Genomic DNA, 17,519 nt, shown 5'->3' with positions numbered 1-17,519 from the left:
TTTTATAGGAATGAACCTTATCCACGCTCTATTTCAGCATAGCTGTAAGAAATAAAGGAAAATGAAAACTGAATCAGTATCTTCAGGAGTGTAAACATCTCCCTAGAAAGAATAAGTCAATCAAAAATTCCAGCTAGAGATCATTTCTAAAAATAGTTTTTATATCCTCTGACTTTTATTAAAGAGGGTCTGTGGTTGGTTTTCACAGCTGGAGCAGGGCCCACCATCTCTGCCATTTGCTGGCCTAGCGAGGCTCCTTCTGATGCAGGACAGATATAAACTCGATACCAAAAACTTGGTTTCCTCAGGACCCCATTATTTTAAATTATCAGGTTAAAATAAGTCAGCATTATACAAATTTGTTTGCTCTCTCATTATACTTTGTGTGACTAATCTTTTTTTTGCATGCAATCTACATGGAATTAAAGGTTTACAATTCACATTTAATAGTAATAGCAAATACCTCTTTAGTGCTTATTTTGTGCCAGTCTCTGCTGAAAGCATTTTTGGTGTGTTAGTTCATCTTATCCTCACAATAATCTTAAGAGGGAAGTAGCTGTCCTTAGTTTGCAAAGGAGAAAAGGAAACCCAGGGAGGTTAAGCAACTTGTCCCAGTCAGAGACAATGGTTTTTAGTATATTTACAAAGCTGTGCACCTATCAACATGGTCAATTTAGAACATTTTCACCTCCCCACAAGGAATCTGTACCCATTAGCAATCACTTCCCATTCCTCCCTCCCTTCGTTCTTAGGCAACCACTAATCTACTTTCTGTTTCTATAGATTTGCCTAGTCTGGACATTTCGAAAACATCAAATAATACAATATATGATCTTCTGTAACTGACTTCTTTGTTGAACATTTGGATTGTTTATACTTTTTGGCTATTTTGAATAACTCTCCTATGACCATTCATGTACCAGTTTTTGTGTGAACATAAATTTTCAATTCTTTTGGGTACACACCTAGAAGTGAAATTGCTGGATCATATGGAAACTCTATGTTTAATCTTTGGAGGAAATGCCAGACTATTTTTCAACACAGCTGCCTCATCTCCACCAGCAGTGTGTGAAGGTTCCAATTTCTCTACATCTTTGTCAACATTTATTATTATCTGGCTCTTTGATTCTAGACATACTATGCCTATGCCAACCAGACCATGAAGTGGTATCTTAACTGTGGTTTTGATTTGCATTTGTTTCATGGCTAGTAATATTGAATATCTTTTCATGTGTTTATTGGCCACTTGTATATCTTCTTTGGAGAAATGTTTATTCAGATCTTTTGCCCATTTTTAATTGGATTATTATTTGTCTTTTTGTTTTTTTTTTTTTTTTGCGGTATGCAGGCCTCTCACTGTTGTGGCCTCTCCAGTTGTGGAGCACAGGCTCCGGACGCGCAGGCTCAGCGGCCATGGCTCACGGGCCCAGACGCTCCGCGGCATGTGGGATCTTCCCGGACCGGGGCACGAACCCGTGTCCCCTGCATTGACAGGCGGACTCTCAACCACTGCGCCACCAGGGAAGCCCTGGATTATTTGTCTTTTATTACTGAGTCGTAAGAGTTGTTTATATATTCTAGATACAAGTCCCCTGTGAGGTATATGATTTGCAAATATTTTCTCCCATTCTTTGGGTTGTCTTTTCACTTCTTGATGCTGTCCTTGGAAACCAAATTTTTCTTCAACTTTGTCTTCTTTATTTCCATTATATACATGCTGTTATGATGAGCTGAATTGTGTCCCCTCAAAATTCATATGTTGAAATCATAACCCCCAGTACCTCAGAATGTGATGTTATTTGGAAATATGGTTGGAAATGTAATTAGTTAAGATGAGGTCATATTGGAGCAGGATGGACCCCTGCTTCAATCTGACTAGTATCCTTATTAAAAGGGGAAATATGGACACAGACATGCACAGAGGAAGAATGCCTTGTGAAGACTGGAGTTACGCTGTCACAAGTCAAGGAACTACCAGAAACTAGAGGAGAGGCCTGCCTGGAACATATCTTTCCCTGGTGCCTTCAGAGGGAACATGGCCCCACTGACACCTTGATCTTGGGCTTCCAACTTCCAGAACTATGAGACAACAGCTTTTAAGTCACTCAGATTATGGTATTTTTTTATAGCAACCCTAGCAAACTAATACAAATGCCTAAGATATTTTTCCATTTTGGTAGTTACTTTCAGTTCAAAATTAAAGATTGCATAATATATCATTTCTAGGTTTGTAATCCTAGTTATATTGATCAATCATATGAAAAATTACATTGAATTGGGCTCTGTCTTTACATTTCCTGTACAAGAGTCTTAGGGTTTTGAAAAAATTATCAAAATATTATTAAAATATATCAGTATTCATAACATTAAGTGGACCTACCTAACATTTTGGTTGCTTAACCCCTTTTTGAATAATAAAAATGATTTTGTCCAAGTGCTCCCTTGTTCCCCCAGATGAAATAAGGGAAGTGATCCTTGACTCTGCTTTGTCTAAGACACCAATCACAGGAACCCCATTTTCATTTCCAGGGACTGGCTTACAGTTTTGGCCAGTGAAACCTAAGAAGAGTTCTAGTAGGGTGTTTCTGAGAAAAGTTTCCTTGCTCTTAAGAAAGAGACATCAAAGAAAAGGTTCTTTCTTCTTCCCTGACACAGCCACCTTGTTGACTACACGGTCCTCAGACTTTCAGAAAACTGCTCAGAGAGAACACAGAGGGAGAAGCTGGATTTTTATGAGGTTGGGGAGCTCTGACTGGGGACGGCCTTACCTCTGCACTTGTTATGTGAGATGGTAAATTTGCATATTGTTCCAACTGGTTTAATTCAGCATTTTGGTTTTGTAGTCCAAAGCATCTGAGCTAGTATATAACTGCTCCTTCCTGATAAGCTTTCACTTCATTTGGCTGAATCTTTTTGCTAAAGTCTAAGCTATACCAGAACTCTGTTGGAGAATTATTCTGCTTTCCTCTGTGCTCTAAGCATTTCTTAATTTGATACAATTTCAAGCATCGTAATTGATGCAGAGCATGTGTGCTGCAAATATTACAGGAGTGATGAGATACTGACCCCTCCAGTCCTTGAAGTGGCTGGAAACCCCATGGTGGTCATCTGTGTCCTGGCAGCGAGCTGCATCCACCATTTATTCAAGAGTGTTGAACAAATATAATTTTCAAACGTGTACACTGAATCAATGTATTTTTAATTATTTATTTCAAAATAATTAGAAAGCATATTTAATAATGCTACACCTAAATGTGACATGGAACTCAGTAAATTATATTGGAATATCAATTGAACGATGAAATAGCAGTCCAGTAGCCTGAAGTTAGCTATATTTCTCTATTTCATATCCCTCCCATGGATTATTGTCATTGACCTTAATTTCCCTGTGGGAATAGGGAAGAAACAGGAAACTCCAGAGCTCTGGTTTAGAACACAGACCTCCTGAGTTCTAGTTTGTCTGCCACTGGACTGTGAGTAAATCTTCTAACCTCTTAGACTTCTATTCCCTTCTCTGTTAAATGAAGTCTGGGTTAGCTGATCCATAGTATAGGAAGTGCTTTATTCTGATGAAAAAAAGTTCCTGTTTTCACTGATTAGCACGTTTGTTGCTCCTTTATAAATAAATGCTGTTCGTTATTCAAGGAGCTCATATCTTCCTTTCATGCTATTTATTATATATGATAATTAGTCCTCCAAATTTTTGGTTTTCAAATGGTAAATGGTAGACGTCAAAGATTCTGAAAATAGTAAATGAATATAGTAGATAATGTCACACTATCTCCTCTGATAGTATATAGTTATTTCATAATAATTTAAAGTATTATGCCCTTAAATAAAAAGGAAGTTCTGTGTGGGAGGGTAGGAGGAGGTTAAAGACTGAAACATAATAGGTTTCAGTAGTGAATTCGTGAAATTGTGTTCCCTCAAAAAGGCTTTATGAAGTGAAATGTAAAATGGTATCCAAAAAATAAAAACCCAGAATCAAACAAAACAAAATTCACTTTCACTCTTTTGAGGGTAGGTAGGATTCTGAAACATTTTGATTTTCTTTCCTCTTTTTACCCCTGGTACCAACCCACAAGCCTTTAAATGGTCCTTAATGTATTTGTGTGTGTGTGTGTGTGTGTGTGTGTGTGTGTGTGTGTGTGTGTGTAGGAACAGGAGGGATGGGAGGCAAGAGGTGGGCAAAGGGAGGATAAAGAAGTTATTTGTCTCTATGCCATAGAAATCTCAAAAGACATGATGATCCACCTATATATGCTAGTGCAATGGTGAAGCCTTTTTACAAGTCTCTGTAGAACTGAAGTATTTAAGACCAAACACAAGGTAACGTGTTTCACACTTAAAAGCATGATAGACTATAGCTTACAGGTGAGGTGAGGTGAGGGGATTTAACAAGCTGTGGAGTTTTAAATATCTCTGATACTAAGTGCTTTGATTGCAAAAATAACTCCAAAGGAACATGACATGACCTAAAATATAGGTAAGAGCCTCTTATCTAAGCAATACAATGTGTGGGGTCCTTTTAACAAAATCCAGCACTGCATATACTATATAATATTTGAACACTTATGTACCAGCCCCTGTGGTTCACTTCCTATTTTTGGTTCTGAAGTTGGGAGGGGGGCATTGAGGAGGCAGCCTAAAGGCTCTGATTATCTTTAACACAATGGGAAGAGAGCAGCTTTGAGGTATCATATGATATAGACACCTTCTCTGTACTGATCACAAACACACCACTCAATGCAGAAATGTTCTCTGGAAGGGTTTTCAACGTTGCACGTCAACTAGAACTTAAAATACCATTGCATCCATTCACAAATTATTTATTGCATACTTATCTAGGGATTAGGATACAGCCCTTTATGAAGGTGATGACCCTGGCTTCGTGGAGCTTGCATTCTTGAGAGGGAGATTGATAATAATGAAAGAACAAACAAAAACATTATTTTAGACAACGATGACTGTTGTGAAGGTATTAAAGCAGGGCTCAGTCTTTTTAGAGTAGACCATGTGTGGACCTATTTTTGATTGTGTGGTCAGGGAAGAGCTCTCTGCAGCGATGACATTTGAGTTGAGACCTTAAAGACAAGAAGGAACTGCCAGGTAAGGTACCAGGCAGAAGGAACAGTTCTTGCACGAGGAACATGCAACAGGAATGATTGGATGTAACTTGGTGACTAACAGCCAGAAGGCCTCTGTAGACAAAGTATCGTGAGCACGTGTAGGAGATAAGGTCCCAGAGTTAACAGTTTCGCTTTTATTCTAAGTGATCGGTATCCACTGGAGGTTTTAAAGCGGAAGTGGGTGATTTAATACAATCGACACTTAAAAATACAACATTGCAAAATACAATATTGCACTTCGATTTTACTTCTTTGCAACCTAATTTCTAATTCCCACGCGGGTCAAACAGCACCGCGGGCATCCCTGTTTGCCCGGGCAGTTTGCGCTCGCCTCCACGTGTTTGCACCCGACGCTCTGCCGTTGACAGCCTCGGAGGAGCGTGTGACAGTTGGCAGGCGCAGTGAGGCATCGCGGGAGCCAAGTTGCTGCTGGGGCCAGGGTTGTGCTAGGGGAGGAGGGAAGAGGGACAGTTGGCGGTGGCAGCACTCTGGGAGGGCTGCGAACTCCGCAGCGTGGCGGCGATGCGCACGCTGAGCAAGGGATGAAGAAGCAGCGCCCCGCCGAGCCTCCCGGGACTCACGGGGCCCCTGGTTATTTCATCCCGAAGGTTCGCTGTGCCTGCCCGGGTTTGCCACTGTAAACAATTGGGGCTGGGGTCTGGAGGCTAGAGCGCGAGTGCTGTGCGGCGGGGGCGACCAAGAGAGTTTCCGCTTCTCCGGCCTAGCTCTGCCTGGCCTGGCCGCGGGCCGCAGCGGCGGCACCCCGGGGAGCCGCAGGTGTTGATTTAAGGCTCGGCTGGGCTGCCTTCTGCCCACATCCTGCGGCGCCCGCGGCCCCGGCGGATCCAGTGCCGGATTTTGTGATCCGCCTGCACGTAGAGGCCGCGCCCCGAACCGCTAGCCCGAGGACAGGACCCCGGGTGCTCTCTGCTCCGCTGGGGTCCCCGCCTCCCTTCAGTCTCCAGGCCACCGAACGCTTGGGACCACTGTGCAGTGAGCGCACAGCCCTACAGACACGAACCACAGTGTGTGCTCCCTCGAGCCTTGGCGGAGTGAGCTTCCCGGAGTCGGACTCCCCAGGGAAAGCGAAGCTTCGCTGTCAGGGGAGCGACCTTCGCCCGCAGCCTCCTACTCTGCCTTCAGATCTCGGCTACAGTGGCACCTCCCAGCCAGGCTTCTCCTCACCAAGACATCCGAATTAGCGACCCACTCGTTCTCCATCACATCACCCTAATTTAATGCTCAACGGGGCATTTATTTCAGCCTCGTGTGTCTTGTGTTAGTTTATTGTCTGTCTCTGGAATGTCTGCTCCACGGGGCAATGACCGTGTTTTACCGGCTCGGTGCCGGGTTCCTGGCGTCTAGGGCCAGGCCCGGCCGGACGCAACTGGCCATCACATTTGCTTGATGACTGACCGCTGTTCTGAGCACTGGACGAGACAGAGCCACCGGCCTTTCTGCCAGGGGCGAGGCTTGCTCCGGCCACGCCCATGGACCCGCCCCCAGATCTAACCCGCTCCTCCCGCTCCTCTCCCAGGAGTCAGCCAAGGCCTGTGTGGTGCTTTTTCATCTAGTTTCCCTCGCTCTTTCTGCAGCTGTAGCGAAAACCCGGAGCGGCGGATCTCAGAGTGGGCGGAGCGGCGCCGCCCCTCGCGGCACCTCCCCGGCAGCCCTCGGCGCCGCGCTGGGCATGCTCAGTCGGCAGGGCCGCTTCAGCTCTTGGAGTAGGAAGCTTGGGCTCTCCGGCTGAAAGGAGCCGCGGCGGGGGGAAAATGGATCCCTTCACGGATGGTGAGTGGGCGGCCAGAGGAGCCAGGGCCGGGACCGGTGCTCTCTGGGGCCCAGAGGGTCGTGGGCAGTCGTGACACGCGAGGTCGAGCTGCAGTCGCCCCCGCCGCGGTTTTCCCGCGAGCGTTTGGGGGCGGTGGAAGGGGACCGCGGGAGGCAGTTCGAGGCTCGGGGGAGGGGGCGGGCGGCAGCGGTCGCTGGCAGGGGGCTGGCGTGAAGGTCAGCGCCACCGCCTGCCCCGGGTGGGGGCGGTGTCGGGTGCGGCCAGACCCCACGCTCCGCGGCGCGCCCAGGTGGACGAACAGCAAAGTTTGGGCTGCTGTGCGCAGAGGAGGGGGCAGCGGGAAAGTTGGCAGCCTGGGTTTGCCCCGGGTGAAGGGGGTGTCGGACATGGCTCTGGGGCAGGAAGGGTTAAACCACGACCAAACCCAACTTCTGTGGCGCGCTGGGAGCTGTCCCCCCCGTCCTTCAGCGAGTTGCTGGTGTGACTTTTCCTAATAGGACGGGGTGGGGGCTTGGCAGGTTAATTTAGTGGAAGGAAGAGAAACTTGTGGAAAGACTTGATCACCCCTGCTGAGTGCCGAGGAGGTTCCTGCCGGCATTGCCACCCTCCCGTCTGTTTCGGACGCACTCCGCAGGGCGTTCAAGCCTCGTTTCCCTGGCTGCCGAGAATGTCAGTTTTTCAGTCGAAGACTCATTAAATATCAAGGGTCCGTCACGGTGATTGCACAGTGTGACTTGAGGCAAGTGTCAAAGCAGGAGCCTGCAGGATGTTCTGCTAACAGCCACAGCCCTTTACTGAATGGAGCGAACAAATCCCACCCTACTTAAAACGATGGCTTTTGTTTGGACCAGAAGTGCCAGAGTCACAGTGTTGGGGTGAGATGTCTTACAGTTTGCGGCGTTGAGTATATGGATTCCCTTTTGGGATAGAAAGTAGGAAAACTGCCAGTAAGGGAGAATTCACACTAAAATGAGAGTCATCTTTCTAGTTGACATGTGTTTTCCTGCGGGTGGTTGGTTACTTAGGATAGATATCAGTAGTTTGTCGCATTAATGGAAGACAAAATCTATCCCTGTTTGGGTGGGTCTTTTGCCACCCAGGAGACAGAAACGTTGTCCACTATGTCCTAAACCCTAGCCAGACTTTGTTGTATGCGGTGTTTCATTCATGGGACTGCGAACTACTCGTACTTCTCCCTGTCCCTAATTCAGAATGCTTTATTCTACTGCCATCTTCCTGCCTGTTTAATTAGGCTTAATGATGACAACTTTAATTCTGAATTTTCTTTCTCATTCAGGTTCTATTTGTAATTACTAAGGCTCTAAGGATAGTCTGGTAAAGTTACTAAGAAAAATAAGGAAGATTTGAGCTGAAAGGAAGCTTAGAGACCATCTAGTACTTTGGTATAGAATATGTTTAATACAAATCCTTAAATCCCTTCCAATGAGTATTCCAAGGCTTTTTCTTTGTTCTAGGTATAAAGCTTGGAGATTCCATGTTTGTGGGGTTTTAAACGAGAAGTTTCCAATAAATTAAAAAAAAAAAACCTCACAGCAAGGCTGAGTCACCCAGTTGGTCAAGATTTTTGCTAGCTGATTTGGTGAACCTGTGCCTACAGAATTAAAGTACATTCTCAAGTCTTAAAATTGGGGTGTTTTCTCCCGTCTTAGAATAGTTTTAGCATATGCTTCTCTAGATGTGAATATTTGCAAATTGTCACATTTGGGAGGGCAGTGGAAAAGCCCCAGAGAGGAGAACAAAAAAGAAGCAATGCTTCAACTTTCATGTAGGAAATTGGATTTCTAATCCTTTCCTGTCTATCTTCCAGATTTTTCAGAGTCTGTGCTGGAGACAGTTTAGCAATGCATCATTTTAGTTAATGTATTAATCACTCATTATCTAGCGTCCTTTAACAAGGAGAATAGAAACTACAACAACTAAAGTCAACAAGAAATTAGGTCCTAGCAATTTGAGGTGCTTTTCAGGTTTAAGGTGGACTCATTATTTATTTCAGAACTTTTGAAGAATAACTGTAGAATTTTCTAGTGTCTTCAAACAGGACAGGGTATAGTGTAAAGTATGTTTATCTTTGTACTTAATCCTTTTGAGTACAAAGAATAGGTAACATCTAATTCTCCCATAGGTCTGGGTGTTCTGGTGCAGAGTATTCCATTACCCATAGAATTTATTATTGCAGGGTTTATCAAGTTTGGTGTGGGCTTTTGTTACACATTTATTCTCTTTCAATAAAATCGTCACCACTTACATTTTCTCATATATCCCTGTATATGGAGAGAGGTGTGAGAGCTTAACAAAAAAGTTTCAGTAATTTGGGACCCACGTATCTTTCAGTTAAAATCTTGTCAATGATTTCACCGCCTGAAAAGGTAAATTTGTAAAGGAGGCAAATTCAGTTTGTTTTGCTAATTTGGTTTTCAGTACCCATCTGTTCCAGTAAGGCTTTTTCTACTTTCCGTGTTTTCTGTCAAAAGTTGCTTCAGGTATGGCTCATTTTTCTTGGACCCTGCTCTCTGCCTGCTGATAATGGATTTATTTGATGACTGTCCTATGTTAACCTGTCGAGGTAACACACTGCTGTAATCCATTTAATATGCACATCTCCAGAAAGGGCTTACTAGGAGGCACCTTATTGCCAAGAATTTCCATTTGGCTCAGGAGATATTTTTGGTCTTGCCCTTGGTGGGGACTCGTGACTATTATGCTGAAGACTAGATATCCAGTCTGGCTTTGGATCTTTGGTGCTCTTTTTATGGGGAGAGAAATATGCTGGACTAGTACTCAAGGTTCGTTTGGTAATAACTATTATGTTCTGTTAGGCAGGTAGAAGTGAAACTGTTAGGGAGCAGTGATTGATATATTACCAAAAAACAAACAAAAAATAGATAGCAACTCTAGAGGTCTTTTGATAGATGTACTACATTAGGGCAAGTAATTATTTGATGACCACCTAGTTTTATTTGTTCTCATTTGCATGCAGTGTTGGGGTATTTTAGAATAATTTAAATTTATGTTAAGGAATGGAAATACAGAGCTCACCCTCAGAGTCTGATTGAGGAGGTCTGAGGTTGGGTCTAGGAATCTGCACTTCATTTTGAGCTTACTAGAAGTATTCACCAGAAGGGAGCTTTTGAGAAGTTTACTAGATAAGCAAATTCCATATGTATATATTTATGTGTATATGTGTGTGTGTATCTTTAAATGCTTTCTAGTTTGTGGTATGGCCCAAAGTAAATCTTCAGAGGGTGGAAAAGGATGACATTTTGAAGCTCCAGCACTGAAAACATAATTTAAACAGTTTTTTTTCCCCAAAGCCCCCAGTAATCACTTTAGTACTACAGCCTGGTGCATAATCAAACAAGGGGGACTTTCCTGTCTTATAAAACTATTTTTTTTTGTTTTCAGATTGGCATCCAAGTGCAAGTATTTCCCAACTTCCAAAATGGGAAGTCTGGACAACTAATTAGATATTCATGGATTGTAAGGCAGTATAAAATTGTGATTTCACCTTTTTAATCTTACAAATAACATTTATCCTATAGGTATGCATTTGTTTTAAATTTTTTTTTTAGCAACTGTCAAAAATGTGAGCTTACCACATTCTGTTCATATACAGTTTTCTTTTGTTCTGTGATAACTTACCATATTGAGAAAAAAACCTTAAAAATGGAAGATAATAGTTCCTCTATATGATGGGATATAAGTTAAATTCTGCTTTTATCCTTCTGTCTTAAATATTTATTTCAGTTAAGGGAAATAGGAGTGTACTGGATTTGAATGTTATCATTTAATAGTATAAGGTTGAGGCTGTAACTAGAAACCAATCCAGTTTTTAACTGGAAAGCAGAGGTGGAAAAGTTCTTCACTTTACATAACAACTTGCCCAAAAAAAGTATCTTGAGACAAGATAAATAGACAGCATATTTTAGAAACAGTTAAAACCAGTGATTATCATTTATCTGTAAATGATTCTTGAGAACTCAGCTTGAAAGAGATAGAACCATAAAGATTGGTTATAAGGAAATTATCATATAGAAAATAAGCAAGGATTGATTTCCTCCTCAGTAATTCAGACACCATTTTTGAAATGCCTGTTTACAAGTAGATTTTCTGCTAGGCACAGTTACAAAAAGCCCCACAAACCTGCTATCAGTTAATGCTAACCTCAATAAGAGAAATGAAATGGAATAATCTAGTTTTATTTTCATGCTAATATGAAAATAATAGAATATAGAAGAATATGAAAATAATAGAATACAGAAGAAGAAAATATAGAAGATTTCTAATTATGAAATAAATGTACAGGATTGTCTTTATAACCTGTTCATATAACATCTGCCAACAATAAGTTTACATTTCTACTAATTAAGTGTAACACTCCTGTTAGAAAACAGCCTCGTTTTGACTCTCTCTGTGAAAATGTTAGGAGATTGAGATATAGAGGAGTTTAGCCGGAGTTACCCCAGAAGTTGGGATGGAGCTAAATCAGGCCTGTGGTTCTTGGCCCTTGAGATGAGGAGGACAGTGCAGCCATGTTCTGTTAATTAGCTACCACATGTCTTAAAAACTGTAGGAGGTTGGAGTTGGAGCTAATACCACTACACTTTTCCCTAATATCATTGGAGCAAGCTGAGAAACAGGTTTTTGTTTTTTTTTTTTAATTTGAATTCCTAGGTATGTACCTTTTAAGAGTGTTCACTGGAAACTAGGAATGGGAATGAGGGAAATTTTGGAGCCCTTGGTGGTACAGCTCCTTTTTTATCCAGTGGTCTTTGTAGAGAAGGCTGCTCATTGCCCTGGTGTTTCTGTGCAGTAAGTGTGACAGTAAGAGTCCCTGTGTCTATGAAAGAGCGGTCAGGATTCCCCTGTAACCTGACTCATTGTTGTAACCCATTTGTGATTATCCTGGGAGTGCCTGTAGGACTCTGAATCCAAAGATCTTTGGGGAAAACTGGGACTTAAGAGAATTAGTAATGAAGGTGAGAGCTATGTAGAGATTTAAGGTAAGGAGGAAGCTGATAGGCAGAGATTTTCAAAATGGTCATACATTGAGCCTTGCAAGTCTTTGGCTTGGAAATGAGTCTCTTTTGGAGAGTAGGACACTGTTGTGTGAGGTTGAAAGATAAGAGTCAGGGTTGGAAAGGGGAAGTAGGTGGGTCTGGTTGGACAAAAGGAATGGAGAGGTGAGGGGATGAATGAGTTAAGACTGGCATTTGGAGGCCCTGGAAGGAGATAGAAAACATTTGCCATGAGTTTAATCATACTGTGTGCTTCTCTTTCCTAGTCAGAAAAGTCATAGTTACTTGTAAGTTAGTACTGTTCACTTTCCTGAATGTTTCAGATTTCAAGAAAAAAAAAAAAAATAGAGAGTACTGTTGAGCTGTTGACCTTGTGGGACCATCGTGGTGGCAGTCACTGTTCTTTATTGCCTGGTTTTGTTTCACCTTTCTACTGATGCTTATGGTTGAACAATGAACCAGTTTTTTAAAAATTCCAGCCTTGCATGTAAACTAGAAATCAGTTCATTTTCCAAATAAAGAAAATTTAGGCTTCCAAGGGCGTTTGAAAAAACAGTGGAGAATCAAGTTCAAATGTAGAAGACCCGTTGAAGCTCTTTTCCTTAATGAAGGTCCTCCTGGGAATTCCTCCCACTTAGTTAAAGAATGAAGTCACCAAAACAAAACTCCAGCCAATTGTCTGGACTTCTATAGATTGGGGGATTGGATGGTCCAGAGTCTTCTCCAGACCTCTGGTGCTATTGGGGGAGGCCAAGCCAGAGATCTGGGAGGAAGGGTGTTTAAGGAGGTTTTCTGATGTTCTACAGGGAGAGCTTCATAAGCTGAGAGAACAGGAGAATGGGAAGTGCATTGAGAGAACTGGTACCTCTGTGGGTTGGATGTGCTCCTTTCCTTCCTGGATCTCACAGCAAATGATGACCAGGACTGTGTGGTACTGTTTCCCAGACAATTGCCTCAGGTGTCATTTGGTGTCATAGAGGAACTTTCCGGTGGTTAAGGAGGCTTTGGGTCACAGCTGAAATTGTTATTTTATAAGATTTAAAACAGTTGTTAGAATATTCATCACCTCAACAACATTACACCATTCCAGAGTTTTGTTTAGAGGAAAAATGGAGTTTAGTGGGAGTGATTAAGGAGGGCTAAATGTTTAAAAGATCTTTCTTTAAGTTGGTGTTAGTAGTGTGATTTGAAGACAGAAGTAGTATAATATTTGTCTAGTTTCTTCTTGTCCCATAATTGTCAAAAGGGCCTCAATGGCTAAGTAAGCCCCTTGGGGCTTGGTGGGAGGAACTAGCGTGTACTAGATATATTAAGATTGTGCCTGTAAGTTTGGGCTGGTTTCCCCTTATACTTTTAGCAGTAGTTTCTCCGCTCTTTAAACTAAATGTTCAGTCCCTAAACCTTTTGGGGCACTGACATTGTCCTTTCAGTATCTAGATTGGACACCTAGATTAAGAAAACAGCTCAAACTGAGGGTAGAGTGTTGGGTGTTTGTGGGAATAAGAAATGCATTGCTGTTTAAAACAGCAGCCTCACTTCCATCTGCATCCATACAAGCTACCGAGATGCTTAGTAATTTTCCATTTGGAGGAAGCACACAGAAAAATAATGCAATGTAGGAAGGAGGGTCTAGTCCGGCTTGGAGATTAGATAAAAATGATAGTGTGCTGAGTTGGATAGAAATAAACTCACGTTCACTAAAGTGTGGCTAGCCTAGAGTGCAGTTGTTCATTGCAGTTGGGTACATAGCTCTGTTGTAATTAATTGCCAATTTGGGAAATGCTTTTGAGATAAAGACTTGAAGAATTCATACATAGAAGCTTTTCTTGGCAAATAATCAAGTGACAATAGCTATTGGTAAAAAAAAATGTGGTTACAATCCCAGACTTATGGATAATCACTATTTTAAAAAAAAATAGGTTCATGATAATCAAACTGACTCTCAGTAAGTTGTATATGGACAGTATTTGCTATAGATTTGGTACTATCATTTACTTTGTGTTTTATCATTCTGATGGAGAAATATTTCAGAATTATTAATAAAATAATTATTTGTTCAAATCCATCTGAGATCAAGTTTAGCAAATTTATTCACCAACTGAAGTGTTATCTAACTCATAAGCATTCTGTATATCGAAGAGTTCTTAGAAACTTCTGCAGATCTCATGCAGTGATATGCACTCTCTGTTAAATCACTCATAATAAACACTCATAATAAAACTCATAATTTATTATGCTGAATGCCGTTTTTCATGTTAACTAAGGAATTATGCAGTTAAGATTTTTTTTTTTTTTTTTTTTTTTTGCGGTACCCGGGCTTCTCACTGTTGTTGCCTCTCCCGTTGCGGAGCACAGGCTCCGGACGCGCAGGCTCAGCGGCCATGGCTCACGGGCCCAGCCGCTCCACAGCATGTGGGATCCTCCTGGACCGGGGCACGAACCCGTGTCCCCTGCATTGGCAGGCAGACTCAACCACTGCGCCACCAGGGAAGCCCCAGAAAATTTTTCTTTTTTTTTTTTTTTTTTTGCGGTTGCAGTTAAGATTTTTTTGAAACAATATCCAGGTAGTTGATGGAATTAAAGATAAACTTTTTAGCTTTAGATTTTACAAAGGTATGTAGCTTTGCCCGAGAGATTAATGAGCATAAATATTTAGTCATCAATGACATTTTCAATGACTTTTTATAGCTAAATCTTTCTAAGAGGTGCCCTGAGGATTGTCAAGGACTGTGGGACCTATGTTATGAGGAAAAATTTTTAGAAATATTTTGTAAGATAAAGATTATAAGTTTGACTGGAGGACATATTTGACATAAATATAAACATTAGGATAAAATAATTAGCCTAGAAAAGGAAAAGAAAATTGAAAATTAAGCTAAAATAATTTTATTTTCCCCACAAGGATATTAGCTAACTTTTAAGTGACTAAAATGGCATATCTTTATGTGAATTCTGATCATTGTCATAATAATAAATATAAGGATAAAGGAACTAAATGCTCTCAGTATTCTGAACTGGTCTATTTTTAGTCCATGTACTATTGCACTGTTGCACTGTTAACTTGATGCTTTTTGGTGTCTTCTAGCCAGAATTGTTTTACTAGATTATTTCCTCTGTGGAATTGACACTGTTTTTGAGTGCTATTCAGTAGAATTAAATGGTTATTGTTAGAACCTTGTACATTATTGTAAATTTTATATTTTCTCTTTGTTCTGTATTAATTCCACTGTGGATAACAACCAGAGAAAATAAATGCAGAAATATATAGTACAAAAAATTTTGTAGATGAGTGCTTTGGGCTTAATTCTTTTTCACTGAAACCAGGTAGTGCTGGGGTTCAAATCTACTTAATTATTTTCTTCTCTTTTTTTTGTTGTTGTTTTCCCTTTTTTTTCATTTTGAATTTCTTCCTGTTTACATCATGCTAATAATTTTTCTTCACCTCTTATTTTTATCACCAAGATTAAAAGTATAACAAACCAAAATTAGTTTTCCATGTCTCCTTGCTGCATTCTTCTGCATTGGGGAGTCAGGAGTGGGGGTCAGAGAAGAAGCATACTGTGAATGTTTTAATACAAATTTTCTTGCATACCATTTTAAACTAGCTCAGTTAACAGATTTTTTTTTTTAATTTGTCTTTGACACATCCCCACTTAACTCTTTTTTAAAAGATACTCCCTCAAATAAATACCTTCACTGTATGCTAACTTAGTCCAAGCTTTATTCTTAAAGCTGAAGTACAATATGAATAAAGAATGGTCTCTGCCCTTGAGGAGCTTATATTCCAGTAGAATTAATTTTTTTTAAAGGTATACGGATGCACAAATCAGTATACTCTCTTCAAAGACTATCAGACTTTGAGAAGGACAGGTCCCATCCCACACCATTCTCCTTGGGTACATTTGGTTTTGTACTTTTATTTCTTTTTTTTTTAATTTAATTTTTTATATAGCAGGTTCTTATCTGTTATCTATTTTATACATATTAGTGTATATATGTCAGTACTTTTATTTCTTCATTTTGGAGATCTGTCCATGAATCTACCTCATTTCATAAGACTACTGCATAGTGTAGCATAATAGTGAAGGGCAGGTCAGACTGCTGCATTCAAATCCTAACTCCTCACTCACTAGCTCTGTGATTCTTCTTTAAGGATATTACTGAGATGTTTTAATATCTTTAGTTAAAAAACTAAAATATGCACAGAAACTCAAAATTTTTTCTGATATTCACTGAAGTTTAAGGTACATGATAGTTTGGCATATTCCAGCCATGGTGAGATTTTGAAATGGTATTTCTTGTATCTTGTTTACTAAAGGCTTGAGGCTAGTATAAGGGAGGATTCTTTCCATTTTATATTTATTAACCATTATTATGCATTTGTAACACTTTCAGGGAAGTGTTGCCAAACTAGAGGAACTACTCATTTCTACATCCAATTTAATTCTGGCTTAGGTGTGTTTTTCCCGTTCCTTCAAGCAAATGTAATATGCAACACCTCATTATTCGTACAAGTAGAACTTATTTCAGTCTTAGGTATTATATATATTTTGTCTGTTAGGTGGGGTTGAAATGGTGATGAATTAAAGACCAGAAGGGGTAGTGTTAACATGAGGATATAGAATAAACATACTTTGTTTACTGGTAACAAGGCCTACAAATAGCGTCACGAATGCAAACAAACATGTCTATAATATAATGTGTATTTAAATTCATACCTATTTTGTTATGTTTCCTCACAGGAAGCTTACTAAGAAGCTAGTTTTACTAGTGAATTTGTATTTCTGCTAGTGACAGTGACACCCTTATTTTATTATTATTTTTGCTGAATAAATGTAACTTGGCAGCAGCTTTTGGCTCTAAGAATCTATTATGAATTATGGCAGTTTACCTCCTTACTTCCACCCTGCCAGGAGGCTCTGGATCTGGATTTTGTTTGTTTTCCTCACAAAGATAACATTTTGAACTTCTGAAACATACAAGGTAGTGATTTTGATCAAACATCAAGGTAAAGGATGTAAGGAATAATCCTTCAAGTGTTTGGTGGCTATATGGATGGATTGCATGGGAACGAGTAGAGGTATTCCTCATCTTGGGCTATAATTGCCCCTGGGATACCTCAGGGTTAAGAAGATAGTGTTTTCCCACAGGAATAAGTTACTGGAGTCCACATTTATTCCCAGGAATGCTCAAAGAAGGATAAAGTATGTTATGAAAGCAGAGGTACCACTAGTTTAGGATTCATGTTCTCAGTGGTTAAAACCACATTTCGAATTCTGTGTAAAGAACATGCATGCTTGTTCAGCCAGGGACTGTCAGTTACATTTAACAGATTAAAAACACAGTTCTCTTGTATTTGGTTGCTACTAGAGTTGGCATCTAATACAGTGTTTCATACATATTGGATATTCAGTAAATGTTATCTAAGACTAATATTACATCAAACAACTCTAAAACATTTAAATAGCAATTTTGTTTTGTCTGTGCTCTTTTAATTTGGAGGTTTTTTTCTTTTATTTTTTGCAAGTAAAGTTGAATTTCAGTGCTCTTCCTTTTTCTATA

At 40.6% G+C, this 17,519-nt stretch overlaps 1 protein-coding gene across 2 annotated transcripts in view; it reads left to right on the top strand.

Moving 5' to 3' along the window:
* The first annotated feature begins 6,773 nt into the window (after positions 1-6,773).
* LNPEP (leucyl and cystinyl aminopeptidase) overlaps positions 6,774-17,519 on the top strand; it is a 105,659-nt gene continuing 94,913 nt past the window's right edge. For both annotated transcript variants that reach the window (XM_060009113.1, XM_060009112.1), the window contains exon 1: positions 6,774-6,920. In XM_060009113.1, the coding sequence (XP_059865096.1) occupies positions 6,902-6,920 (19 nt within the window). In that variant the 5' untranslated portion in view covers positions 6,774-6,901. The remainder of the gene's footprint in view (positions 6,921-17,519) is intronic.

The sequence above is a fragment of the Delphinus delphis genome, chromosome 3 (assembly GCF_949987515.2).
Source record: "Delphinus delphis chromosome 3, mDelDel1.2, whole genome shotgun sequence".
Classification (NCBI taxonomy): domain Eukaryota; kingdom Metazoa; phylum Chordata; class Mammalia; order Artiodactyla; family Delphinidae; genus Delphinus; species Delphinus delphis.
This window is presented reverse-complemented; position numbering and strand designations above follow the sequence as displayed.